This window comes from Erithacus rubecula, assembly GCF_903797595.1.
Source record: "Erithacus rubecula genome assembly, chromosome: 3".
Classification (NCBI taxonomy): Eukaryota; Metazoa; Chordata; class Aves; order Passeriformes; family Muscicapidae; genus Erithacus; species Erithacus rubecula.
The window spans coordinates 138,555,412-138,580,964 of record NC_136689.1 but is presented as its reverse complement, the minus strand read 5'-3'; the positions used below and the strand labels follow the sequence as shown (position 1 = coordinate 138,580,964).

The 25,553-nt window shown below is 48.9% G+C and overlaps 1 protein-coding gene across 4 annotated transcripts; it reads left to right on the top strand.

The window, feature by feature from the left end:
* RHPN1 (rhophilin Rho GTPase binding protein 1) lies at nt 1–24,362 on the top strand. Of its 4 annotated transcripts, none has more exons than XM_079302790.1 (16): nt 1–18; nt 713–810; nt 7,614–7,729; nt 11,461–11,589; nt 13,168–13,243; nt 13,500–13,577; nt 14,506–14,630; nt 15,022–15,188; nt 15,619–15,806; nt 15,920–16,076; nt 18,108–18,227; nt 19,967–20,161; nt 20,375–20,451; nt 21,152–21,298; nt 22,425–22,583; nt 23,382–24,362. In XM_079302790.1, exons 2-16 carry the CDS (start codon nt 751–753, stop codon nt 23,577–23,579), a joined length of 1,992 nt encoding a protein of 663 aa, XP_079158916.1. In that variant the 5' UTR covers nt 1–18; nt 713–750; the 3' UTR covers nt 23,580–24,362. The 4 variants fall into 4 exon arrangements, with proteins under 4 accessions (XP_079158916.1, XP_079158915.1, XP_079158913.1 ...); XM_079302789.1 differs by having other exon boundaries at nt 684–810; XM_079302787.1 differs by having other exon boundaries at nt 684–810; nt 13,150–13,243.
* The last annotated feature ends 1,191 nt before the right edge of the window (nt 24,363–25,553 follow it).

Here is a 25,553-nt window from a genome sequence, read left to right as displayed (position 1 = left end):
GCCTGAGGGGCGCCGGGGGTGAGCGGGGCACGGCCGGAGGCTCCGGGGCTCCCCCGGAACGGGGTTTGGCTCTGGAAGGAAGTTTGGGGGGGTCCCCTTGGCTGGAGCATCTCTAGGAGGGGGATTTGGGGGTGTTTGAGGTGTGAGGGGAGGATTTAACCCACCCCCCCCCCCTCCCCATCTGGGGTCGCTGTACGAGGTGGGGTTTAAATCCCTGTAGTTCTGAAAAGGGGTTTTAGGAAGGTTTAAACTTCTCCTCACTCCTCCCTTTAGGATAGTTCTGTAAAGGGAGTTTGGAGGGATTCCCTCTCTCTAAAGGGGTTTTTAGGGGGTTTAAAACCCCCCATCCCATTTCCAGTAACTCCTGTGAGTTTATAAGGGTTTAAACACCCTCGAGTTTAGGCCAGGGGACTTGGGGAGTTCAAACTCTTTTTTTTTTTTTTTCCCCTTCCTTAAAGCACCTCTTCCAAGCGGCTTTTGGATGTTTTAATCATCCCCCTACCTGCCATAACTTTACAAAGAAGCTGCTTTGTGCCCCTTTTTTAACCCAAATTATTTCCGCTGGGTGTGGGGGGGGGGGGGGGGGGGAAGCTGCGGTCTCGCATCTGCCCAGATGTCGCGCACAGAGAATTTCACAACAGAGCAGAGCCGGGTTTAGGAGGGGGGTTTAAACCCCCGTTTAGGACCAGCCTGGGAGTCGGGCAGGGCTCAGCCGAGCCCCGGGCGGTGGATGCGGCTTCCCCGCTGGAGATGATGCCCCCCGAGGAGGAGAGCCCGGCCGGGCACGGGGAGCGCGGCAGCACCCGCAAGGTGAGGATGGATGGGCTGTCCCCAATCCCTGTCCCCAATCCCTGTCCCCACGGGGACACCCAGCTCTGCTGCGGCTGGGAATTGTATTCTGCGCCTTAAACGACTCCCTCGCAGCTCTTCGGCCCTAAATCCTGTGTTTTCTGCTGGTTTACGCTTTTTTTTTTTTTTTCTTCTTGACTCCTGAAATGTGTTTTTCCAAGGAAAGTTGGGGTGTGTGGCGGAGATGGGGGTGATTGTTCTGCTGCGTCCTTGTTTAATGAGGAGCAATTGGGATGGAATCAAGAATTGTCCACCAGCCCCAGGCAGCAAGGAAACATAAAAAAACATTTTTGTTATTGTTTATTTTAATATTTTACCCCCTGAAATCCAATGGCATAAACCATCAGTAAATTCACTCCATAATCTGAGCTCTTCTTGCAAAAAGTTCCAAAACCTAAAACACCCCTAAAAAAAAAAAAAATCCTAAAATAACCAAGAAACTCAGCCAAACTCTGGAAGGGATTTTTTTTATTTTTTTCCCCTCTGGATCAATCTGATCTGGAGTCACTTGAGCCTGGGCTGCAGCTCAAGGGGTTGCAACCTTAAACCAGGTCGGGGTTTAACTGGGGGCCTTGTCTCAGGAGCAGGTGCTGCTGCTGAGGGAAGATTAACAGGAGGGATTTGGGACATTTTTCCCAATTTTTTTTTTTTTCTCTTTGGCTCTAGAGCATAAAGAAAAACATGGAAAATATTACCAAGCTTTGGAGGGAGAGCTGGGCAGGGTATCAGCAGCCTCTGTCATAATATGATTGTTTTTTAAATCAGCAGAACACCTGATCAGCTCTATTATTTTATTTTTGTTATTATTATTCATAAAAAGTTACCAATACAACCTTTTCCTGCTGTTTTTATCACCCTGACAACATCAGGAGCGTGGATCCATATTTTCTCCCTTGCAGGGGATCCTGAATGCTGCTGAAAAAGTGATTTTTAATCCTTTTTTTTGCCAAGTTTTCTGTCCTAGGAGTGAAGACTTAATCCACCTGTTTCCTGCTGGCACCTTGCCCTGACTCTGTGCCTCCCCCACCTCCTCAGAGCACTTTCACCCTCCAAAAATTCAAACTTTAGCTGCAGTTTGTGCTGTTTAAAACCCCCAGTCCCCCAGATTTTTATTCCCACCCCTGGGTTTATTTTTTCCTTCCTCTTGCTGACTGCATGAACCACCAGTGAGGCCACTTGGGAAATTTAAAACCTTAATCCTCCCCTCATTTGTTCAAAGGCTCTGTGATGTAACCATATTCTCAATAAAAGGTTTTAGAGGTTTTAGCTGCTCCTGTCTCCCACAGAAACCCAGCTCAGAGCCAGGGTGCTCCATGAGATTAATTCCATGATAGGGAATTTCCTATCTAAATAGATTTTCAGGGAGTAAAATCCCACTTATTGTCACTTCCTGCTTGTCTTACAACAACTCATATTAATTTCTTAAATGCTTCTGCCTGGGAAAAAAAAAAAAAAAAAAAAAGAAAGGAAATTCTGGATAATCATGGAAAAAAAAAGAATTTCCAAGCCTGTTTTTGTGTGTGGAGTGGTTCCCTGGCTTTTGTTTTCCTCTCTGTCCCATGGGACAATGTGGCTAAAGCAGGGTCACTTGGCCACTTCTCCTGTGCTGGCCTGACTCATAAACTTGTGGATTGCAAAGAGGAATAAAAATTCCAGCTGCCAGCTCTGTGAAAATGCTTTTAAGGCCAGTGTGGCTGTGGGATTAAAGCAGGTGCTCAGAGTTATCCTATTCCATGGATCGTGTGTGCTCTTGGAAACTTCCTGTTTGGAGGGAAAACTCTGTGTTAAGAAATGCTGCTGCTGCTGGGAGGGTGTGGGAATAAATCTCTGGGTTTGGGATTTTTGGGTTTTTTTTTTTTTTTTTGGAGTGGGAGATGATGTTGGTGTTTAGTGGGATAAATTTATGGGGTTGGGGCTGGGTCATGGAATTGAGCAATTCCAGAGGAGGGCACAGAAATGTTCCAAGGGATGGAGCAGGCTGGGAGAACTGGGAATGTCCAGCCTGGAGAAGAGAAGGATCCAGGGAAACCTCAGAGCCAGAAGGGGCTCCAGGAGAGCTGGAGAGGGACTTGGGACAAGGGATGGAGTTACAGGATACAGGGAATGAATTGAAACTGGAATAGGGTGAGATTAGATGGGATTTTGGGAAGGAATTCTTGGCTGTGAGGGTGGTGAGGGGCTGGAATGGAATTCCCAGAGAATCTCTGGCTGCCCCTGAATCCCTGGAAGTGTCCAAGGCCAGGCTGGACAGAGCTTGGAGCAGCCTGGGGTAGTGCAAGGTGTCCCTGCCCAGGCAGGGGCTGGAATTCCATGATTTTTGAAGGTGGCTGGAGTTCTGCTGCCCTTCATTCCCTGCCCTTGGCAAGAGGAAGGTTCTCCCTGGAGGTGGAGCTGAGCTCAGCTGATCACTCCTCTTCCCACATTATGGATGTTTCCTTGCAAATTAAACTCCCTCAGTTTCTCTCTGGGCATTCCCCAGCTTCCCTGATTGGGAGGATTCCTGGTGGTGACTCCTCTGTGGCCAAAACTGGTCTGGGACATGGCCCAGCTTGGTCCAGTCTCAGGCAGCTGGGCTGGAGCAGCTTCTGGGATCCAGCCAGAATCTCCAGGAGCTTTTCCTGCAATTCCTGCTGGGGCTGTAACTCCCAGTTAGCAACCCCTTCCTCATTTCTCTGCAGAGATCCATGCCTGGATTTTACCAGCACATTCCTGATCTGTGCCAGTTCTGCAGGAACTGCATCTCCATTTCTCTCTTCTTGAAACTTTAACTGCACTTCCAAGGAGATGCCAGTTTTCCCTCCCTAAATTTCACTTGATATCTTTCCGTTTCACTTTTCCTCTGTTGCTTCCAGCTACAAAGGAGCAGAAACAATCCCTTTGTTGTGAAATTGGGCTCACTGACATCCACCTCTCCCTCCAGGTGCTTCACTTTGTCCCTGGTGCTGGAAAACAGCCTCGTTTTTGTCACTGAGGTTACAAATCACTCTCAGGGTGTGGCTGTCACCCAAAGCTTCACCTCCTGGGGGTGGGAAGTTCAAAGTCCAGCCTGAGCAAACATTCCCTAAGGGCTCATAATTGCTGCCCTGCTTGGGCCCTCTGGAACTGGGAGAGGTGGCTGGAAGTGGAAAACACCTTTGAGTCATTCCAAAAGTTCCCTGCAAAGATAAGGCTGGAGAATCCTTGGTGGTCTTCAAAGGGTCTTGATTCCCTCTGGAAAGGAATTCTTATGGAATCTTTTTTCCCCTCATATGGAGAGCCTGGATTTTTGGTTCCATTGCTACTTCCAGAGGGATTTCTCCTGATTTTTATGTGCCTAAAGAGTTTTTTTTTCCAATACAATTGTAGGATATGGATTAGAATGAATTCATTGGGATCACAAAGTCCAATTCCTGACCCTAATTCTGCTTTGTCACAGGTGATAAACTCAGGGCTGGCCACACCTCACTCATTTCCATGGATGTCTGTTCCATTATCCCTGTGTACAAACAAAAGCTGCTGTTCCATGGCTCCTCCACCATTTGTGCTCAAACTTCCTTTAAACCAGGAAGGAAAAGTCAGATTATCTCCAGAGCCACTTCTTAAAACCCCCAAATTCCCTTTTCCAGGTGTCCCCAGCTGCACCCCAAAGCCTGGATGAAAGAGCCCCTCTTTCTTCTGATCTTACAGGACTGATCTCAAGAGCTTGAGCAAAGAATTCAGTGAGGAAAATCCCTAACAGTGGGATTTTTTTTTTTCCCTTTATGTAAGTCATGTTTAAATCCCTGGAAACTCATTCTGTGGTTTTTAGTTTTCAGTTGGAACTCTGACAGGAAAAGCTTTGGGATCCTTTAAACTGTTGGAAGGTGAAATTCTCTTCCCTTGACTCCTTACTTTCCTCATTTATATTTGGATTTAACGATGCTTTTTTTTATGCTTTCCTGGAGCCAAATTTCCATCTTGCTCCAAGATTTGTGGCAACATTTCTGTGATGCTCCTGCAGATGAGGCTTGGTTGTTCCTCATGGAATGATGTTTCTATTGATCCATGCAAGGCAGGGATGATTTTTTGGGATAAAGGCAGAACCTCTCAAGGGAAGATGTTCACCAATCTCTTATTCCTGCACTTTGCCAGCCTCAGAAATGTTGAGGAAAACAAAGTGTGTGGAGAAATCCTTGATCTTAAATTCCTGACTTAACCTCACAAGGCTTTGGGTTTATTTCAGGGGCTCCTAGTTTTCCAGCACCTTTTTACTGCTGGTTTAGGAGTCTGGATAGAGATTGAGAATTTATCCCATTAAATCTGATGGAGAAGCCAGGGGGAGAAAAAAAATAAAAATAAAAACCCCCTCACAGCTCCACGAAGAGCTTTAGTGCTTCCCAGCAGGAGAAGTCAAATCAATTTGCCAAATCCTTTCATGGCTCCTGCAGGGAAGAGATTTTAACCCTCCTGGAATATTTTGTGGAGCCATCCCAGTGTCTTCTGCATCCCATTCCTTTCCTTCCTTCATTACTGGTTTTCCTCCAGACAAAAATCTTTATTTTGGGTTTGGATAATCTACTTGTGCTTTTTCCATCATTCTACTTCCACTTCCCAGGCCTCTTCCCTGTGTCTCCACTCCTTTTTCCTCACAAAAATTCCTTTAAAATCCTTTGCTTCCAAACAAATCTTTGCCAGAGGTGGAAAGGACTTAGGAGTGCTGGAATTTGCAAGAAGAGATGGAGAAGAGAAACTTCCCACCTGTTGAGCTTTGCATGGATTTCTGTGGATCTGGAGGCACAAAAGGGAGCCTGGAACTGCCTCATTTGCATATATTTGGGTATATTTGCATATGTTTGTCTGTGGATCTATCAAGCTCTTGGACATCTCATCTTGAAATTTGAAATTAAACCTTGAAATTTTAATGAGCACCTTCTCTTTACATCTTGGCTTGATTTCCTGATCCTTTCCCCTTTTTCCTCTGATTCCTAGATTTTTTTTTTTTTTTCCACTTAGGGAACTAACAGGATGGGTGGATTCCCCCCAGGACAAATCCAGAAGTGGCAATTCTGGATCAAACTTTCCTCTATTTGCTCCTGAGTGTTTCAGATCCAAGATTTATGCAGTTGTTGGGCTGTTTTCCTCAAATCCCACTGCTTTTCCAGCATAATTGGGATCTTATGCTTCCAGCTTGCTCCTTTCATCAAATTGATGGATCAGTTTAAAGCATTAATCCCACAGATTTATGGACCAGCTGGAGTCTCTCTGATTCCTCAGTCTCCAGGGGATCAATTAGGAGCTCCAATCTTTCCCTTAAATTAAAATCCCAGTGTGAATCCCAGACCCTTTTTCCAAAGGAAGGAGTTATTGATGGACTCCAAATATGAGGAATTGATTTTAAGGAAGCTGAAGTCTATGGAAGTGCAAAATTTTCCATTTCCTCCTTCCATCAGAGAGGTGATCAAGCATTCCATGGAATTATGGATTGGAAGGGACCTTTAAAATTCTCATTCCATGAGCAAGGACTCCTCTCACTCTCCCAGGTTGCTCCAAGCCCCATCCAGCCTGGCCTGGAACATTTCCAGTTCCACAACTTCTCTGGGAAACCTGTGCCAGGTTTGGAATGAGATCTTAGATCCAACCCAAACAATTCCATGATTTTTGGGATCATCCCATGCTTTGCAGGTTAGAACTCTCAGAACCCAGCTTTGTGCCTTCCCAACTACAGATTATTATTTTTTTTATCCAGGGATCTTCTAAATCTCCCATTGTACAATGGGAATCATGGCCCTGGATTCAGGGATGCTCCTTGTGGCAGCCCCGTTCCCTGAGTCATCCCATAATCACCCTGTGAGCCAGAGGGGGAAATTTGGTGGCTGCTATTTCCTGAAGTGGGGAGTTCAGTGTGTTTTCCTTGCCTGCAGGAATTCTGAGCCAGAAAGGATGGAATCAATTTAGTGCTGTGTGCCCCTCATCCCTGTGAACTCCTGACTCAATATCCCACAAATGGCCTTGGGATCACATTTCTTCCTGAGCTTTGGGGTCATATTGAGCTCACATCCACCCCCTGGATCTTGTCCAGAGCCTGGGAAGGGGATGAGGAATTCCTTTTCAGAGCCCAGGGAAAGAAATTCCTGTTGGCAGCACATGGGATTGGGCAATGAAATTTGTTCTGAGAAACTGAACATTCAGAAATTCCCAATGTTCTGGGCTCATCCCACAGTGTGGGCAGCAGGAAAATGGGAATTCTGCCCCACTCAGGTGAGATCCCACCTGGAATTCTGCATCCAGCTCTGGGGTCCAAGTGCAGAAGGATGTGAAGCTGCTGGAGGAATTCCAGAGGGGCCATGGAGATGCTCCAAGGAATGAAACCAGGCTGGGAGAGCTGGGAATGTCCAGCCTGGAGAAAAGATGGATCCAGGGAAAGCTCAGAGCCCCTTCCAGTGCCTAAAGGGGCTCCAGGAGAGCTGGACAAGGGACAGGACACAGGGAATGGCTTTAAACTAGAATAAGGTGAGATTAGATGGGATATTGGGAAAGAATTTTCTTGGGAGAATGAAGCCCTGGGATGGAATTCCCAGAGAATCTGTGGCTGCCCCATCCCTGGGAGTGTCCCAGGCCAGGTTGGAGCAACCTGGGATAGAGGAAAATATCCCTGCCCATGGAATTCCATGATCTTTAAACTCCTCTCCAACCTAAAGCAGTCCATGACTCTGAGCTCTGAAAATGCCCAGTTTATGGACTGGCTGGACTGTTTTGAATCCCAAAAGATGGATTTGGGATGAGACCCTGTCCTCCTCTCTCAGCAGGGCTGTGACCCCTTTGCCCAGACCCAGCGCAGCAAACTGCAGCACCGCCGGGCCCGCATCAACCAGCAGATCAACAAGGAAATGAGGATGAGAGCAGGGGCAGAAAACCTCTTCAGGTGAGTCCTGACACCCTCAGCATCCCCCTGCCTCTGGAGTTTGATTGGAGATAGGAATAGAGGCTTGAGATCCAAGATTCAGCTGGTGGAAGATTGTTATTAAAGCAGGATGGGAGCAGGTGGGATAATGGGAGTGAATATTTGGCTGAGTTTGGAATGCAGAGCTCTGGTCTGAAAAAGCAGCAAGTGGATCCAGTGGATATGGAGCTGTTGGAGTGAATCCAGATGTTCCAGAGGTTGGAGCCAGGCTGGGAGAGTTGGGAATGTCCAGCCTGGAGAAGAGAAGGATCCAGGGACACCTCAGAGCCCCTTCCAGTGCGGAAAGGGACTCCAGGAGAGCTGGAGAGGGACTTGGGATGAGGGATGGAGGGACAGGGCACAGGGAATGGCTTCAAACTGGAATAGGGTGAGATTAGATGGGATTTTGGGAAGAAAATTCTTCCTTGGGAGCATGGAGAGGGGTTGGAAAGGAATTCCCAGAGAAGCTATGGCTGCCCCATCCCTGGAAGTGTCCAAGGCCAGGTTGGACATGGATTGGATCACCCTGGGATAGGGAAAAGTCCCTGCCCAAGGCAGAGGGTGGAACTGGAGGTTTCTGAAGATCCACCCCAAAGCATTCCATGAAATCCAGCTTTAGAATCATAAATAAGTCAAAAAATTCCCTTCAGGATTGAGTTCAACCATTCCTCCAGACTACCAAGGCCACCACTTGTCCCCAAGTGCCACAACCACAGGGATTTTATCCCAAGGACAACCTCTTTTAGCATCTTTTGTGTTTATTTCATTTTCCCTTAATATTTTGGAGCACATTGCAGGCTGGGTATGTCTTTAATATAAAACATTCCATAAATCTGCCTTAAAATACCTTAAATTTAATGCCTTAATTTTGGGGGAATATTTTGCCAATTTGTTGATTATTTTTATCCCAAATAAAATTAATTTTTCACTTTGGAACTAGAATTATTTAACACCAATGGAGTGTTCCTGTTACACCTGGATGAAGGAGATAATGGTTGATCCATTAAAAAATGATATTTTCCTGGGGGATGAGATCCCACTGCTCCATCCATGCTGCTGTGCCTATTTTAATTAAAAAAAAAAAAGCCACAGAATCCTAATTTCTACCTCTCCTGTGTTACATTAAAAAAACAAACAAAAACAAAAGAGGGAAATGTGCTGGCTCAGCAGAAATCAGCCTGGTTTTGGTTGGGATTTGGAGCTGTGGGAAGGGGGAGTGAAGAAAAACAGGGTGTAAAAACACATCTTAATTATCAGGGAAATGCACTGAGGGGGCTCTTTTTGTGCTGGCTCAGCACTTTGGGTGTCCTTTGGAGCAGCCACTTTCCCTCCCTCTCTGCCTCCCACAAATCCAGCTGAGTAATAAAGTTGATTTCTCTGCATTCCTGTGCTCCAGGCTTATGAAACTTGGGAAATCTCAGGGTGGGGTGGGGGGAGAGAAAGGAATAATCAAGCTTGAAATTAAAGGATGAGGGGGAGGGGGGTGGATTATGTTGCAAGTCTAAAGGATATTGCTTCAAAATTAAAGGTTTGTGGTGCATTGATAAAATTCCTTTGGATCTTTAACCTGGTGCTGATGGGGGAAAAAAAAAACCTGTGGATTGTCCAGTTTTGAGCTGCATTTGTTGGGATTTTGCCTTTGAATTTAAAAACTTGGGAAAAATAATCCTGTTCAGCCTTTCCATGTCTTTTCCTGGTAAAGTTGGCAGGAATGGGGTGTTGGAAAAAAAAAAAAAAATATCCATGTGGTGTTTGCTCAGTGGATTTGTTTGCTGGGTAAATCAATGGGAAGAGCCAGAGCAAACCTTTTCCTTCCTTGTTCAAACACTGGGATTGAGTGAAGGAATGGGAGAGATAAAAATGTCCAGGATTTTGGAAAGGAAGAAAAATAAATCACAAAATAAATCCCAGAGAGGGACTTTGGACAGGAGATGGAGTGACAGGGCACAGAGAATGGCTTTAAAGTGCAAGAGGGTGAGATTAGATGGGATTTTGGGAAGGAATTCCACCTTGTGAGGGTGGTGAGGGGCTGGAATGGAATTCCCAGAGAAGCTGTGACTGCCCTTGGATCCCTGGAAGTGTCCAAGGCCAGGTTGGATGGGGCTTGGAGCATCCTGGAATAGTGGAAGGTGTCCTTGCCTGTGGCAGAGGGGTGGAATTCCATGATTTTGAAATTCTCTTCCAGTCCAAAACCATTCCAGGATTATTTACTGTGTGTGACACTTGCAAGTACCCCAGGAAAATCTTTACCTGGTAACAGATCCCTGACAAAATCATGGAGCAGATCCTCCTGGAAACTGTGCTAAGACACCTGGAAAATAATCAGGGGCCTGCTGAGAGTCAAAGGAATTGTTGGCAGGTGGAAACAAGGAAGGAAAACCCTCCTTAATCCATATGGGATGAAAATCAGACCAACAGTGCCCTGGAGGTGCTGGGATGTGTGGGGGATAAATAGGAATTAAATCCTGGTTTATATGGAAACAGAGGTGATGCTGCCTGGGGAATTGCAGGAATGCTGAAGGATTTTTCAGTGGAAGCAGCCACGGGGATCTTTGAGTGTGCTGTGGTTTGGTTTGTTTAGAATCCAAAAATTCCTTGCTCTTGGAAAATCCCAGCAAAGGAGAGGCTGAACCATCAGATTTTCAAAGGAAAACCCTGGAGCTCCTTCTGCTGCCATGAACCAGGGCAGGACCCAGAAGGATTCAATCCATTAAAAAATCCATGTCAAAGGTAATACTCTGGAAAGGAAGGGAAGCATTTCCTGGTGGAGTAGAGCTTGTGTCCATGTGTTGTTTTCCCTGCATCCCAGAGTGGTTCAGCAGCCAGAGCCCCTTTCAGCTCTGGGTTATCTCTCCCTTCTTTCCTTTGGAGGAGATAAGCAGGGAATAATCAGCCTGGGAGCTTGTCCTGCTGGGAACAGCTGGAATCCATCCCTGGTGTTTACAGCTCCTGCTGGGAGCAGGGAAGGAAGGACAGGAGCTCACAAATCCTTTATTTTCCACAAGGATTCTTTGCACCCAAAAATGAGATTTTTTCCTCCTCAAATCCCAGCCTCTATTTGGGATGGTGAAGTACCTGGATTGGTCACAGCCCAAGGTGAAGTGGGAATGGGGAAGGTGGTTCTGGAGCAGGAATTCCAGGATGCAGCACTGCAGTTGTACCTGGGCTCAGCCTTTACCTGAATATTCAAACTTCCCTAATCCTGAAAGGTTGGGAGAGCTGGAGATCTCCAGCCTGGGGAAGAGAAAGCTCCATGGACACCTCAGAGCCCCTTCCAGTGTCTCAAGGGGCTCCAGGAGAGCTGGAGAGGGACAAGGGACAGAGGGACAGGACACAGGGAATGGCTTCCCACTGCCAGAGGGCAGGGCTAGATGGGATTTGGGAAGGAATTCTTGGCTGTGAGGGGGTGGAATGAAATTCCCAGAGAAGCTGTGGCTGCCCCTGGATCCCTGGAAGTGTCCAAGGCCAGGTTGGATGAAGCTTGGAGCAACCTGGGATAGTGGAAGGTGTCCCATGGCAGGAGTTGGAATGGGATCACCCTCAGACATCCCATCCCACCCAAACCTTTCCATCATCACCTGGAGAACCACAGGAGCAATCCTGTGGGAAGGTTGGGCTTGATGCATGTGAATTGCTGGATAACTGAGTCTGGAGTGGAAAAAAATCAATCCATGGATAAAAAGAGGGAAATTTGATCCATTGGTGTCTTGCAGGGCCACCAGCAACCACAAGGTGAAGGAGACAGTGGCTCTGGAGCTGAGCTATGTCAACTCCAACCTTCAGCTCCTCAAGGAAGAGCTGGAAGAGCTCAACAGCAGCATGGATGTGTATCAGAATGACAGGTGGGTCTGGGAAGAGCAGCCTGTTCCCTTGGGATTTCATTTTTCCCTCTGTTATGGAATTTTTCTGCCCTGAGATTCCCTCCCAACCCAAACCTTTCCATGGTCAGGGACCACGAGGTGGTGGCTGGAGGAGAGGGGAGGATTTGGACATGGGCCAGAATTCCTGGAAATTTTTCATCTTGGGAATGTCACTGGCTCCTTTTTAGAGCTGCAAGGAGAGAAAAATCAAAACAAAGCCAAGTGCAACATCCTGTACCTGTGATGGGGCAATTCCAAGCACAAATCCAGGCTGGGGGGGGTGAAAGGATGGAGAGCAGCCCTGAGGATTTGGGAGTGTTGGTGGATGAAAAGCTGGAAATGCCTCATCCATGGGCACTCACATCCCAGAAATCCACCTGTCCCAGGCTCATCCCACAGTGTGGGCAGCAGGAAAATGGGAATTCTGCCCCTCTGCCCTACTCAGGTGAGACTCCACCTGGAATTCTGCATCCAGCTCTGGGGTCCAAGAGCAGAAAGATGTGATGTTGGAGCAGATCCAGAGGAGGTCATGGAGATGCTCCAAGGGTTGGAGCCAGCTTGGAGAAGGGAAAGCTCCAGGGAGAGCTCAGAGCCCCTTCCAGTGCCTAAAGGAGCTCCAGGAGAACTGGACAGGGACTGGGGACAAGGGACAGGACACAGGGAATGACTTCAAACTGACAGAGAGCAGAATTAGATGGGATACTGGGAAGGAATTTTGCCCTGGGATGGTGGTGAGGGGCTGGAATGGAATTCTCAGAGAAGCTGTGGTTGCACCTGGATGCCTGGAAGTATCCAAGTCCAGGTGGGATGGGTTTGGAGCAGCCTGGTTCTGTGGAAGGTGTCCCCATGGCAGGGGGATGGTGTTAAAACCCCTTTCCCCCCAAAACCATTCCACAATTGCACCTTTCTGTGTCATCCACGTGCTTTTCCAGGCACATTCCCTATCAGGGATGCTCAGTTATCCCAATTTGCCACTTGCTTGCCCTGGTTTGAAAAGAAATCAGGAGCAGGAACAACAACCCCAACCCCTGCCCAGGCCAAACAAAAACCCCTTTGTTTATTCCAGGCATTGGTTTCCAGTGGAATTCTCATTAGGGAGTGAGCAGTAATGACTTTCTGAACTAATTATAGCTCCTGGAGCTGTTTGTTCCAAGGAAAATATGGGTGCAAATTCCCTGCCTTGCTCTCTTGGTTTTCATAACTTCCTTTGCCTCTTTTACTCCCTGATTAATGATTAATTAATGAGTTATCAGCAATTTGGAGGAATAATAAGAAGAGTTGTGTTGGTGAGGGTTTGATCCTGCCTTGCCCACCCAGCATCCAGGATTCCTCTGAAAAGCAGGAGCTGGAAAAATAAGATGATTTGGGGATTTTTTTGCACCTGTCCTTTTATGCTGCCATTCCCAAATTTTTTTGGAGAAGAGTATTTTTCCATGTGGAGTCTCCTAATAGGAGCAGCACAAGCCCAGGGCAAGGAGCTGCTTCCTTTAAATCTCCAATCCACAGGATCCATCCAAGATTTTTAATCCAACCACCAAACAGATTCTTATCTCATTCCAGTGAATCCATCAGTGTTCCCATGATCCCTCTGGGACTCAAAGAGACCAAGGAGTTGGATTTGCTGGTACCACTCAAGGTGAGCTTTGGGGTTTCATTGATCAGTGCTGAAACAGTTGAAATTCACTTTCCAGTTTGGAAAAGCTGCCAAAAAAATAAATTCATGGGGATAACTTAAAATATGGGAATGTGGGAGATGAAGCTCTGGAGATGAAGGAAAGGGAGGAGATTATTGCTTAGTGGAGTGGGCAGAAGGGGAAAATTCTTACACAGAATTGACAGAAATCTCTCCTGAAAGCATAAAAATCAGGATTTTCTCCTGTTTCCCAATCCAGGATTTCATCAATGAGCACTATGGAGAGGAGGGTGTCCTGTTTGAAAAGGAAATCAAAGAATTCATGGAGCTGCGACAGGTTGGTGTCCCTTGGCTTCCAAAGTTTGGCTTGTTCAGGGTCACTCCTTGGAGATGCCACATTTCCCTTAGTGGGGTCCTCTCATCCTTTCTCCAAATTCCATTTTTATCCTTGGATTTCAGGGTGCTGGAGCACCTTGGATTTGATTTATAGGTTCCAAAATATTACAGATGATTCAGGAGTTGTTGATTTTCCCTGTCCTCAATGCCCTGCTGACCTACAAATGAGCAGCAATAAAATTTATAGTACAATCATCATTTTTGAATATTAACTCACCCCTGAATTAAGGGGTGAAGTTAAGGATGAACAATTTCTCCTTCTCCAGGTGAGAAAAGGAAATTTCAAGCAGTCTGAGAAAGGAGAGGAAAAAATTCTGTTTACTCCCTAGGCTTTATAAAATCAGAATTTCCATGAGTTATCCCAGGCTGCTGCTTCCACATTTGGTTGTCCCAGCACCCAAACTTTCCCCATGGATGAAGCTCAGAATCATGGAGTGGTTTGGGTTGGAAAGGCTCTTAAAGATCATCCAATCCCATCCCCTTCCATGGGCAGGGACACCTTCCACTATCCCAGGTTGCTCCAAACCCCATCTAACCTGGACTTGGATGCTTTCAGGGATGGAGCAGCCACAGCTTCTCTGGGAATTCCATTCTAGCCCCTCACTGGAAGAAGAGGAAGAATTCCTTCCCAAATCCCATCTCCCTGCCCTCTGACAGTTTGAAGCCATTCCTTGTGTCCTATCCTTTGTCCCAAGTCCCTCTCCAGCTCTCCTGGAATCCTTTTAGGCACTGGAAGGGGCTCTGAGGTTTCCCTGGATCTTTCCCTTCTCCAGGTGAACATTCCCAGCTCTCAGTCATTCTTTGAGGTCTCCCAGTGTCCCAGGGAGCCTTTTCCTCATTCCCACCCATCCCTCCTGTCCCACCCACAGGCCATGCGCACCCCGAGCCGCAACGAGGCCGGACTGGAGCTGCTGATGGAATATTACAACCAGCTCTACTTCCTTGACAGCCGCTTCTTCCCTCCCACCAAAACCTTGGGTGTCTTCTTCCACTGGTGGGTGCAGCTTTCCCCATCCCACCTGGGGCTGGGGAGGGAATGGGCATCCAAATTTTCAGTGATGGAATCTCTGCCGGAGTTGGTGGACACCAGGATGTGGATTTGCTGTTGCCTTGGGTGGGTTAATTTGGGGAAGGAGAGGGAAATACAAATTCCATGGGATGTTCCATGATGAAAATGGTGCCTGCAGGCCCATCTGAGCACTGAAAACCCTTCAGGCTCCTCCTGCATCCATGGGGATCATGGAGTGGTTTAGGTTGGAAAGGACCTTCAAGATCACCCAATTCCAACGCCCTTTGCGTGAATGATGCTTTTTGTGGACGGTGTCAGGGACACTTTGGGGACCATAACCAGGGGATGAGCAGCTGTTGGCTCTTCCCTTCTCCAGGTATGACTCCCTGACAGGGGTCCCATCCCACCAGAGGGCTCTGGCCTTTGAGAAGGGAAGTGTCCTCTTCAACCTGGGAGCGCTGCACACCCAGATTGGAGCGCGGCAGGACCGCGCCTCCCTGCCCGGGCTCAACCAGGCCATCGATGCCTTCCAGAAGGCAGCTGGTAGGTGCCTTCCCCTCTTCCTCCTCTGCCCAGGAAGCTTCTCCCAAAGGTGGGAATAATCTACAGAAGGGCAGGAAGGGCTGGAGGCAGTTGGAGGAGGAGGTGTCTCCAAGGGATCACAGGTGGAGCACGAGGTGGCTCCACGTTGGTTGGGTGGGTTGGGAAGAGGAGTTGGGATGATCCAACAGATGTCCCAGCTGTGAGAGGAGAGATGCTGATCCCTGTCCCCATGGAAAAAAACAGAGCTTTGAATTGGGATCACCCAGGGCTTTAGAGAAGAAATTGGGCACAAGGATGGTTTAGACCTCAGATCTTACCCACCATCACCAGTGAGATGTTTGATTTTCTTGGAGAGAAACCTGCCTGATCTCGAAGTTTGATTCTCTTCCTCACAAGCCTGGTAACTTCCAGGAGCTTTTCTCTCCTCCAGGTGCCTTTAACTACTTGAAGGAAAACTTTTCCAATGCTCCCAGCCTGGACATGAGCATGGCCTCCCTGACCATGCTGGTGAGGCTGATGGTGGCCCAGGTCCAGGAGTGTGTCTTTGAGAAGATGACCTTGCTGCGTGCCCAGAACGACTTCCTGGCCCGCCTGCAGCTGGCTCAGGAGGCAGCAAGGGTGAGGATTTTGGGAAGGAGAGGATTTGGTGGGATTTTGGGGTTGGCAGAACCTTCCAGGAGAGCATAACCTCCTGAGTGTCATCCTGCATCCCATCTTTTCTCTCTTCCCAGGTGGAAGATGTTTATTCCCTGGTGCACCAGACCATGAGCCAGCCCCATGTCAAGGATTATGTTCCCTTCTCCTGGACCACCATGGTCCAAGTCAAGTCAGAGCATTTCAAAGCCCTCTCCCATTATTTTGCTGCCATTGCTCTCTGTGACTGCCCAGGTGAGTCTCCAGGAGGGAGATTCCTGCTCATCCAGCTACCAATTCCACATCACTCCTGGGGTTTGGGGAGGGATTCCCCAACATAAAAGTTATGGATACAACTCCTGAACCTTTTGGAATGCTCTGAGCTGTGGATCTTCTTTATGGACTCAGCAATTCATCCCCAAGGCAGATTTTTCCCTATTTCTGGTTTCCATAGGGAAATATCCTAAGAAGGGGAGGAAAAGCTGCTGGTGGGATGTCACCTGCTGTCACCTTTGGGGCTGGCTGGGCAAATCAGGGTCAGCTGCCTGCCACCCTCAGCCCAGCATCCTTTGGGTCACCTTGTGCTGGGCCAGCTGAAGGCTTCAAAAATCAAAACTAAATCCAAAAATACCTTGGATTTAACTTCCAGCCTCATGGATGGATGTCCTGGGAATCTCAGGGTGGTGGCAGCAAGGTACACAGGGTTCCATGGAGTCACTTGGAGTGTGACTTCAAGATGTGACCCTTAATCTCCATCTGTGCCAACACCCTGGGGGCAATTTTGGGATGGAGCAGAGGATCTGGGGGTGGGCAGCAGATGCTCCTGGTGACTTTTGGTGCTACCTGAGGAGGGGGATGACAAGTGTTTTGAGGGCTGGCTGCCAAAACCAGTGCTGTGACAGTGCCACCAATGGTTGCCAGACTGTCCTCACACCCTCCCCCGCTCCAGAGCCTGCCCAAAATCTTCCTGTCCTGTGTGGGTGTTGCAGAAGCTGGATTCAGCAAGGAGATGGGAGAGAGGGGGATGAAGTGGAGCTGTCAGGGCTTAAAAAAGAGGAGAGGATGATGATGGAGATGAGATCCCATGGGGTTCCACAGGGCAGGGCAAACCTTCCCCCTAAACTTTTTGGTGTCCTTAGGCACTGTGGGAAGCAGGAGATGCCTAATTTGGGAATTTTTTGCCTGCTGTTGGGATCTCATGTTCCTTCTCTCACCTCTCCCTTGTCAGAATAACAAATCTTTTGCTTTCATAACCGGCTGGGAATAAATTCCTTACTCTGCAGTTTAATGCCTCAGGGATGCTGACATGGCAGGAGCTGGCACAGGGAGAGCCAGCCCTGGAGCTGCCAGTTCCCAACCCTCTGGATCCTTGTGCTCACCAGGCTTTGGGATCCTCTATTTGGAGCAACAAAAATCCCTGGAATATTCTGGGTTGTTTCTTATCCCACTCTGTGTGCAGGGAAAGGGGCTGCTGTGCAACCCTGAGTGAGACAAAGAGGATTAGAAACAATTTGTGTGAGAAAAAAGGATTTAAAGAGCCTAGTGTGGGGTTTGGAGAGCCTGGGGAGCTGCATCCATCTCTCTTTTCCACTGTGGGCTGGAGAAAAGGCTCCAGGGGGACCTTAGAGCCCCTTCCCAGTGCCTAAAGGAGCTCCTGGAGATGTGGAGAGGGATTTTGGGCAAGGGATGGAGGGACAGGACACAGGGAATGGCTTCCCACTGCCAGAGGGCAGATTTAGATGGGATATTGGGAAGGAATTCTTCTCTGGGAGGGTGGTGAGGAGCTGGAATGGAATTGCCAGAGAAACTGTGGCTTCCCTGGGCCAGGATGGATGGGGCTTGGAGCCAAGTGGAAATGTCCCTGATCATGGAACGGGGTTGGATTGGATGATCTTAAAGGTCTCATCCAACCCAAACCATTCCATGGTTCCCTGATTTTGTTGTCTCATTTGTCTCCATGTCAGTGACCTCCAGGTGGAGAAATGCCAGGGCTCTCTATTTCCAATCTGCTTCCACATTGGAGCAAAGAAAGGCAGGAAAGAGGGAAAAAAAAAAAAAAAAAAAAGCTGTGTTCAGGAAAAACCCTGCCCTTAACTTCAGATCCTACCTGGGATCATCCCTGTGCCAGCCATGATTCCTTGCAGGCTCTGGTTGGATGACAGGAAGGTGCTGCCAGGACAACCTGAATGTGGATGTGGCTTTTTGGTCCCCTTGTCCCCACTGCCACAGGGGGCTGGGTGCCCTTGACCTTTCCCTGATCCCATCTCCATCCATTTCCTTCCACAGCTCCCTCAGATGCTGAGCTGCTGGAGCAGGAGAAGGCTTTCCTGCAATTCCATGTCACCATGCCAGAGGGGCCATCACTTCGTGTCCTGCTGCAGGATCCTGAGGAGAGGAGGAAGCTGGGTGAGCACAGATTCCTGGATCCCATCACAGTTCCTACAAATAATGAGATTTTAGGGGGATCTCTGCAAGCAAAGAGGAATTTCTCAGGAAATTTTTTCTCTGGGAAGCAGAAAAGCATCACAGCCCCCTTGAGGGTATGAGAACCAACTCGTGGTGCTTGTCCCAACCTGTCCAGCTCTGACAGGAAAAATTCCAGGTGTCCCAGGCCAGGTAACATCACAGAGAAATCCATAGGGACACAGAGATCCTGGAAGCTCCTTGGTTTGGGCTGACTTGGCTGGAAAACAAGACACAGCAGATGCTCAGGGGGTGGCTTTTTCAGCTGAGACAAATTCTTGGGAGACAAGAACTTCTTCCCATGCAGAATTTCAGCTCCAGGGAAGGAACAGACTCTGCTTATTCAGCTGAAGTCGTGTTTTGGCAGCCCCTCCTCAACAGAGCTGCATCAACAGCAAACTCAGCACTCAGAATTTGGGGTGTTGCCTCCCCCAGGAGCTCTTTTCCCTCCTTGCACACGTGTGGAAGGAGACAGATCCCACCAGGAATGAGTCCTTCAGGATGCTCAGCCAGGTTCCACTGGGAACCTCCAAATAAGCCCCAAAATCCAAGTGGTTTATCTGACCCTCAGATGTGGTTTGCATCAGCTTTTCCAGCTCTGCCTTATTTTCCTGGGAAAACAGGCTCTCTTCAGCATTCCTGATAAAAAAAAGATGTGCAGACACCAAGCTCAGCTTGAATTTTGTTTACAGGAAGGGAAAAACTCAGAGAGGTTGTGAATCTCCATCCCTGGAGGTGTCCAAACCTAATCAGGGCTTGGAGCAACCTGAGATAGTGCAAGGTGTCCCTCCCTATGGAAGGGGGTTGGAATGAGATGACTTTAAAGTATTTTCCAGCCCAAACCATTCCATGATTCTATTATTATTCCCCATCATTTCACATTTTAGATTTGATGAAAATTCTCAGAGGGGGGAGTCTCCTCTCTGCTTTCCATCCAACCCCAAAACATTCTCTTGGTTGTTAAGTTCCTCTGCCTGTGCATTCCAGGAGCCTGGAAAAGACCTCATCTCCCTGGATGCTGTTGCCACCATGTGTCCTGAACGTGAAATGCCACAGGCACACGTGTTTCCATGAGACACACAGAGAGCTTTTCTGGCAGTTCAGCCTTGGATACAGCTGCCTTGGTTGCAGTTTCCCACAGAGGAGAAGCTTTGCTTTGATATCTGTGGGTCACTGGAATTTCAGCTCCTCTTTCCCCACCACTTCCATTTCCCGAGGGTGGGAACACGTTGAAGGCAAGTGGAGCAAAGAGCAGGGGAGGGAGAGCAGCACCTGCAGGACAAGGAAAAGCTTAGCCTAGAAATCAGGGATGTGTTGCACCTTCCCAAGGAGGACAGGGCTGGCTTGTTCTCCATGTTCCCATTCCCAAGGGATCTGAAGAAATGGAAGGGAGTTAATTTGCTCAGGAGATTGAGGTTAAGCGTGAGCAGGGACATCGGGGGTGGTTTTTCAGGAACATCTGCCAGCTCCAGCGTCAGGGGAGCGAAGTAGGTCACCCTTCAAGGTCCCTTCCCAACCCTCCATCAGCTGGGACCGACCCCATTTAGGGCTGGGAACGTGACTGGGCTGTCCCTGAGTCACAGCAGGGTGGTGGCACCGCTCCTGAAATCCGTGGGCAGCCGAGCGGCAGCGGCGCCGGAGCTGCCGCTCCGTCGGGCTCAGCTGCCTCTGCTCCCTGCCAGGCAAAGCTCACCTCAGAAAAGCCATCATGAAGCACGAGGAGGCCATGAGGATCCACAGCTTGTGCAAGATCCTGAGGAAGATGGATATCCTGCAGGAGGTCCTGTCCTTCACCCACAAACGCTCCCTGAGCAAATACTCCGAGATCGACCACGAGGAGGATTTCTTTGAGACGGGAGAGGCTCCGGACATCCATCGTGAGTGGGGTTTTTTTTTGGGGAGGGGGTTTGTGGGTGGGGAGACTTCACAGGGAGTTCTGCTGTGAATGGGGGACTGGATGATCCCTGAGTTCCAACCCAAACTATTCCAGGGTTTTAGGTCCTGGCTCTTACAGGGTCACATTTTCCCATTTTGGGGTGGCAGCAGCCTGAGGTCACCCCCTGTCTGTGCTTTTCTCTCCCTCCCATCAGCCAAAACACACCAGAAACCTGAAATCAAATCTCCCAACTTCTCCCAGGTGAAGGTGACCGACCTCTTCCACAGGCTGGTACGTACAGCTCCGGGAATGGGAATATCCCAAGGGAGCAGCAGTCTCATCCTCCTCCCCTGCATGCTCTGCTTGCCTGGATTCTTTCCTCCTGCAGCCTCTTCTCCTTGGTTTTCCAAGGAAGAGCAGCAGGAGGAGGGTTGGGATCTGTCTCTGTGGCACCTAAATGGGTCACAAAGCTCCTCTGGTGACAGGGGAGCAGGCACAGCAATTTTGGGTGGGCTTTATGCAAGGGATCTTGGGATGAAGGGTTTTGGTGGCAGGAAAATCCTACTGGAGCTTTACCCCTGCCCTCTTTATGTTTTTGGGGTCCTGGGGAGCAGGACTGGGATTCAGAACAGTGGTGGGATCTGTGGTGGGGTCATCTCCTGAGTACCCCAGGGAGAGCTTGTGCATCTCAGCCCCAGGGCAGGCAGGAATATCCTGCTCCTGTGGGAATGGAAAAGCAGGAAAAAGAGGGGGAATTGCGAAAGAAATTGGGAAAAGTGACCTGTCCCACTACCCTGCTCCTTGGTGGCAACCCCCAGATCCAGACATCCTCAGCCCCCATCATTTCTTCTTGGACGATGGGATTGTTTTCCCTGCAAAAAACAGGATTTCTTCCTCTGCCCCCTCCCCACCCCTGGAATTGGGATTTTTACAAGGCTGCACAATTCCAGGGAGTTGAAAAGATGCTTTTCATGTTTCTGCCTCATCCCAGGGCCCCCTTTCCGTGTTCTCAGCCAAGAACAAGTGGTACCCAGCTCGGAGAGTCCACCTGATGAGAGGAGAGAATGGCTTTGGGTTCACCCTGCGAGGAGACTCCCCTGTCCTCATTGCTGGGGTCATCCCAGGGGGCTGTGCTGCTGTGAGTATCCCAGTTTCTTGCTATTCCCATGGGAATGCCAGAAGGGAGCTGCCCAGATGGATTCCAGGTGGTTTTAGGTCTTAAAATGATTCAGGAGGAGACTCATCCCTGCTGGAGCTCAGGCTGGGGTTTGCAGGTGGGCGTCAGGAAATGATTAAGATTAATTTTTAGGCGATAGCCAAGAAGAAAACATGGAATTTGGCTCAGTTTTTAACTGCTGGAAGCCCATCCAGCTCCTTTGTCCCTCATGGTGGGATGTGACAGTGGCTGGAACAAGATGGTATGTCCAAAAAAACATGGGCAGCTTTGTTTTCCATCAGAAGTTGCTGGAGAATCCTGGTGGGATGCTCTAAGGGTTTCCCTGCTCCATCCATCCAGATCCCAGCATCTCTGGAACAACACTCTCCTTAGCAGTAGAACCACATCCCTCTTTGAACGACTCAAATCTCCCCAAAAATTGGGATGTGGATCAGGTATGGTCCATATCTAAGGCAGAGTTTTGTTTTCTCCTCAGCCTGGAGAAGAGAGGGCTCCAGGGAGAGCTTGGAGCCCCTTCCAGTGGCCAGAGGGGGTCTAGGAGAGCTGGAGAGGAACTTGGGACAAGGGGTGGAGTGCCAGGATGAGGGGGAATGGTGTCCCAATGCCAGAGGGTAGGGTTGGGTGGGCTTTTCCCAAGGAACCCTTGAGAAGAAGGGTTTTGGTGGCAGGAAACACAAGGAAAATCTCACTGGAGCTTTATCCCTGCCCTCTTTATGTTTTTGGGGTCCTGGGGAGCAGGACTGGGATTCAGGACAGTGGTGGGATCTGTGGTGGGGTCATCTCCTGAGTCCCCCAGGGAGAGCTTGTGCATCTCAGCCCCAGGGCAGGCAGGAATATCCTGCTCCTGTGGGAATGGAAAAGTAGGAAAAAGAGGGGGAATTGGGAAGAAATTATTGGATGTGAGGGTGGTGAGGCCCTGGCACAGGTTGCCCAGAGAAGCTGTGGCTGCTCCATCCCTGGAAATGTCCAAGGAGCAGCCTGGGATGTGGAAAATGTCCCTGGTGGGGCTGGATGATCTCAAAGTTCCTTTCCAAACCCTTCCAAGATTCTCTGATGATCCATGCATGTTTTCCCTCATTCCCTGCAGGAAGCTGGGCTGAAGGAGGGTGACTACATCATCTCAGTGAATGGCAAGGACTGCAGGTGGTCCAAGCATGCTGAGGTTGTGCAGCTGCTGAAGAGCACTGGGAAGGAGGGGGTGGACATTGGAGTCATCACCCTGCAGGGCTCAGAATGTCCCAAAGCTGTAAGTCACTGTCCTGGTTTGGAGGAGAAGTGTCTGCCAATAAAGGAAGAAGCTTCTCTTTGTAATGGAGAATATAAACCCCCTTCCTCCAGATTATTATTATAATTTTGAAATTAAGGGGCTCTCAGGCAAAGATAGGGGAATTAGGAATAACAATTCTTTGCTAGGAAAATTAAAATAGAAATACAGTATTACCAAAGAACAATCCCAAAAACACAGTCAGAATCCAACCTGACACCCTGTCAGTCAGTCAGGGTGTTGGCAGCAGTCCCATTCAATGGTGGCTTCATCCTCCTGCAGTGGCAGATGTGGTTCAGCTGGAGCAGTGCTCCTGGAGAAGGTGCAGTTTTCCTCTGAAGGTCCAGGGATGATGTGGAAAGGTCCAGTGTTCCTCTGGAATCCAGTGGAAAGATGGATAACTTGCTGTCCAAAATCTCAGTTTTTATCTGGGTAGGAAAGGCTTGGCTCCTCCCCTGGCTGGAGCATCTCCCAGTGGGATGATGTAATTTTATCAGTCACACAGTGGGACTCAATGGGCCAGCAGCAGATGATATCTCCTGGAGGGAGGATGGGTTGTGGAGAGGATAAAGGTGATTGCCTCACCTTGTCTTAAAGATGGCCCATTAGCAGCTGGTATGTGCCACAGAGATCAGGAATCACTGCCCCACCCAGCCCCAAGAACACACATTTCTGACCACATCAACCCAACACAGTCACATCCCATGGGAAACCTCAGAATTCCATTGAGCTCTGGGTGCTACCCTGCCTTCACTCCCCATTTCCTCCTCTCCCAACCAGGTGGACAGGAAGGGAGCAGTGATGTCCTCAGGATCTGGGATGCTGAAGAGCAACAAGGAGAACAGCAGGAAGAGCCTGATGAACAGCAAGAGCGCCAGCACGCTGCTGGTGTGGAGCAAGAGGAGCAAGAGGAGCAAGAAGAGCACCTACAGCGGTGTCCCCTTCACCAGCGTGGGGGACAACGAGGCCATGGAGTGACCCTGCTCCTGCAGCTCCAGGACTGGCTGCCTGGGGGGCTCCCCAAGCCCAGGGGGGGCTCCCCAAGCCCAGGGGGGGCTCCAGAGCCGGGAATGCGCCGCTGGTCGGACCCGCCCGAGAGGTGAGCGAGGCTCCTCCCCCTCCCAGCTCCTGTGCCTGGGGGAAACTCAGGCTTATTGTTCATTTTGGGATTATTTTTGGTTTTTGTTTTTGTTATCAAGGGGAGCTGTGCTAAAAGCAGGGCCTGGTTTGTGTGTTGTGCTTGGCCAAAAGCAGCTCCAGCCATTAAAGTAAAAAGTGTCACCTTCTGTAGCATCTCCTGGGATTTCTCTGTAAGGTACAAGATGGAGCTGCTGGAGGAACTGAGTCTTTGAGATTAATCCTTCCAGACTCCCCTTTTTTTGGGAGAGGGGACAGACAGCACAGACACTGATGACTTGTGGTGATTCCATCACAGGGTCCAACCCAGGCAGCATCTCCCACTTGGGGCTATCCCAACAAAATAGGATGGTTTGAGCATTTTTGGTGTTTTTGGGGAATGAACCCCCATCTTGGCTCAGAAAATCCAGCCCAGCTGCCCAGATGGATTCTTTGGAAGAAAAGGGAAGGACTTAATGTGCAGTTGTTGTCTGGCTTTTTTAATCAGGAGACATGGATTGCCCTAAATATTCTGTGAGGAGATTAATAGCTAAGAGCCTTGGGGGGGTTTATTTTTCCTGGGAGGAGATTAAAATTCCAGGAAGATATCTCCTCCAGATTATTAAACTCTTAAATTTGTGCTACTGTTGGATCTGGCACATGTTGCTAATTCCCTAACTCTGCTGTCAGCATTCCTGGGCTGGCCTGATGCATCCAGGCATCTTGGTAATTGTCCTGGAAATGCTGGGAGACTCCAGATCCACAAAAGAAATTGGGGAAAATTTCTCCCATCCTATTTCTGCCTGGTGCATTATTTTTTCTGAAGGCTGAGGAGCTGTGTGTTCTTCAGTGCTTGGATGATCTTGGGAGGTAGAAAATCCCCTTGGGAGAGATGGGGTTGTATTTTTGTACTTTTTAAGGTATTTTTGAGGGTGGTTTGAAGGAGCAATGGGATCTTGCAGCCACAGTGTCCCCTGGGATTGTGATTGCCAGTGGCTCCTTGTCCCTGATTTTATTTAAGAAAAACTTCCAAGTTGGGCAGGATTGGAACAACCTGGGGTAGTGGAAGCTGTCCCATGGCAGGGGGTGGAACAGAGCTACTTTTTAAGCCCATCCTGGGATTTCATGAGCTCAAGGAGAGGTTTTTAGCTCTGCTGTTGGCCAGGAGTCCTCTCCATAGCCTGAGGCATCACCACACAGGCTCAGGATCTGCCTTCCAGCCCGGGGCCATCTGTAGCAGCCAGGCTTCCCACGTCATCTCCTGCTGCTTGGAGTGGGAGAGGCAAGGAAAGGAGGGGGTGGGGGTCACAGAAAAGGCCACCTTGCCCTTAAAACATCCTCAGAATGTGGGATGCCAGCACAGACATCTCCAAGCTGGAGAAAATTTAATTAGGAGAAATGTTCTGCCCACATCACCCAACCCCAGCGTTGTGTTTTGTGGGATTGGGATGATTTCCCTAATTCCAGGGGTTTATGATGGGCTTTTTTTGTTTTGTTTTTTTTCTTTTTGTACATGGATTCTCATCTTTTATGGATTAAAAAGCACTGATTCAAACCCAGTTTGTAGCAGTTCTGTTGGGAATTACTGGTGCACCACCCAGGGAAACAAGCCTTGGCTGATCCTCCTATAAAGACTCAATTTTGGGGTCATTTTTACACAAATCTGGAGCTGCTGAGGTTGGGAGAGATCCTTTGGATCTCCAGGATGGGCTGCTCAGGGAAAGCCAAGGTCTCAAGCACCCAAATTAAATTTGGTGAGCTCTGCTCTCCATCCTCCAGGGGATGCAATGTGTGGCTTTGTCATAGAATTCATGGAATTCTCATGGGAAGTGATGG

What these genes read in the sequence shown, in the direction of transcription:
- RHPN1 (XM_079302787.1), top strand. Translation starts at nt 751, where the DNA reads ATGATGCCCCCCGAGGAGGAGAGCCCGGCCGGGCACGGGGAGCGCGGC. An exon ending in CCGACCTCTTCCACAGGCTG is followed by an intron (nt 20,452 to 21,151) that starts GTACGTACAGCT and finishes GCCTCATCCCAG; the next exon opens with GGCCCCCTTTCCGTGTTCTC. An exon ending in GCTCAGAATGTCCCAAAGCT is followed by an intron (nt 22,584 to 23,381) that starts GTAAGTCACTGT and finishes TCTCCCAACCAG; the next exon opens with GTGGACAGGAAGGGAGCAGT.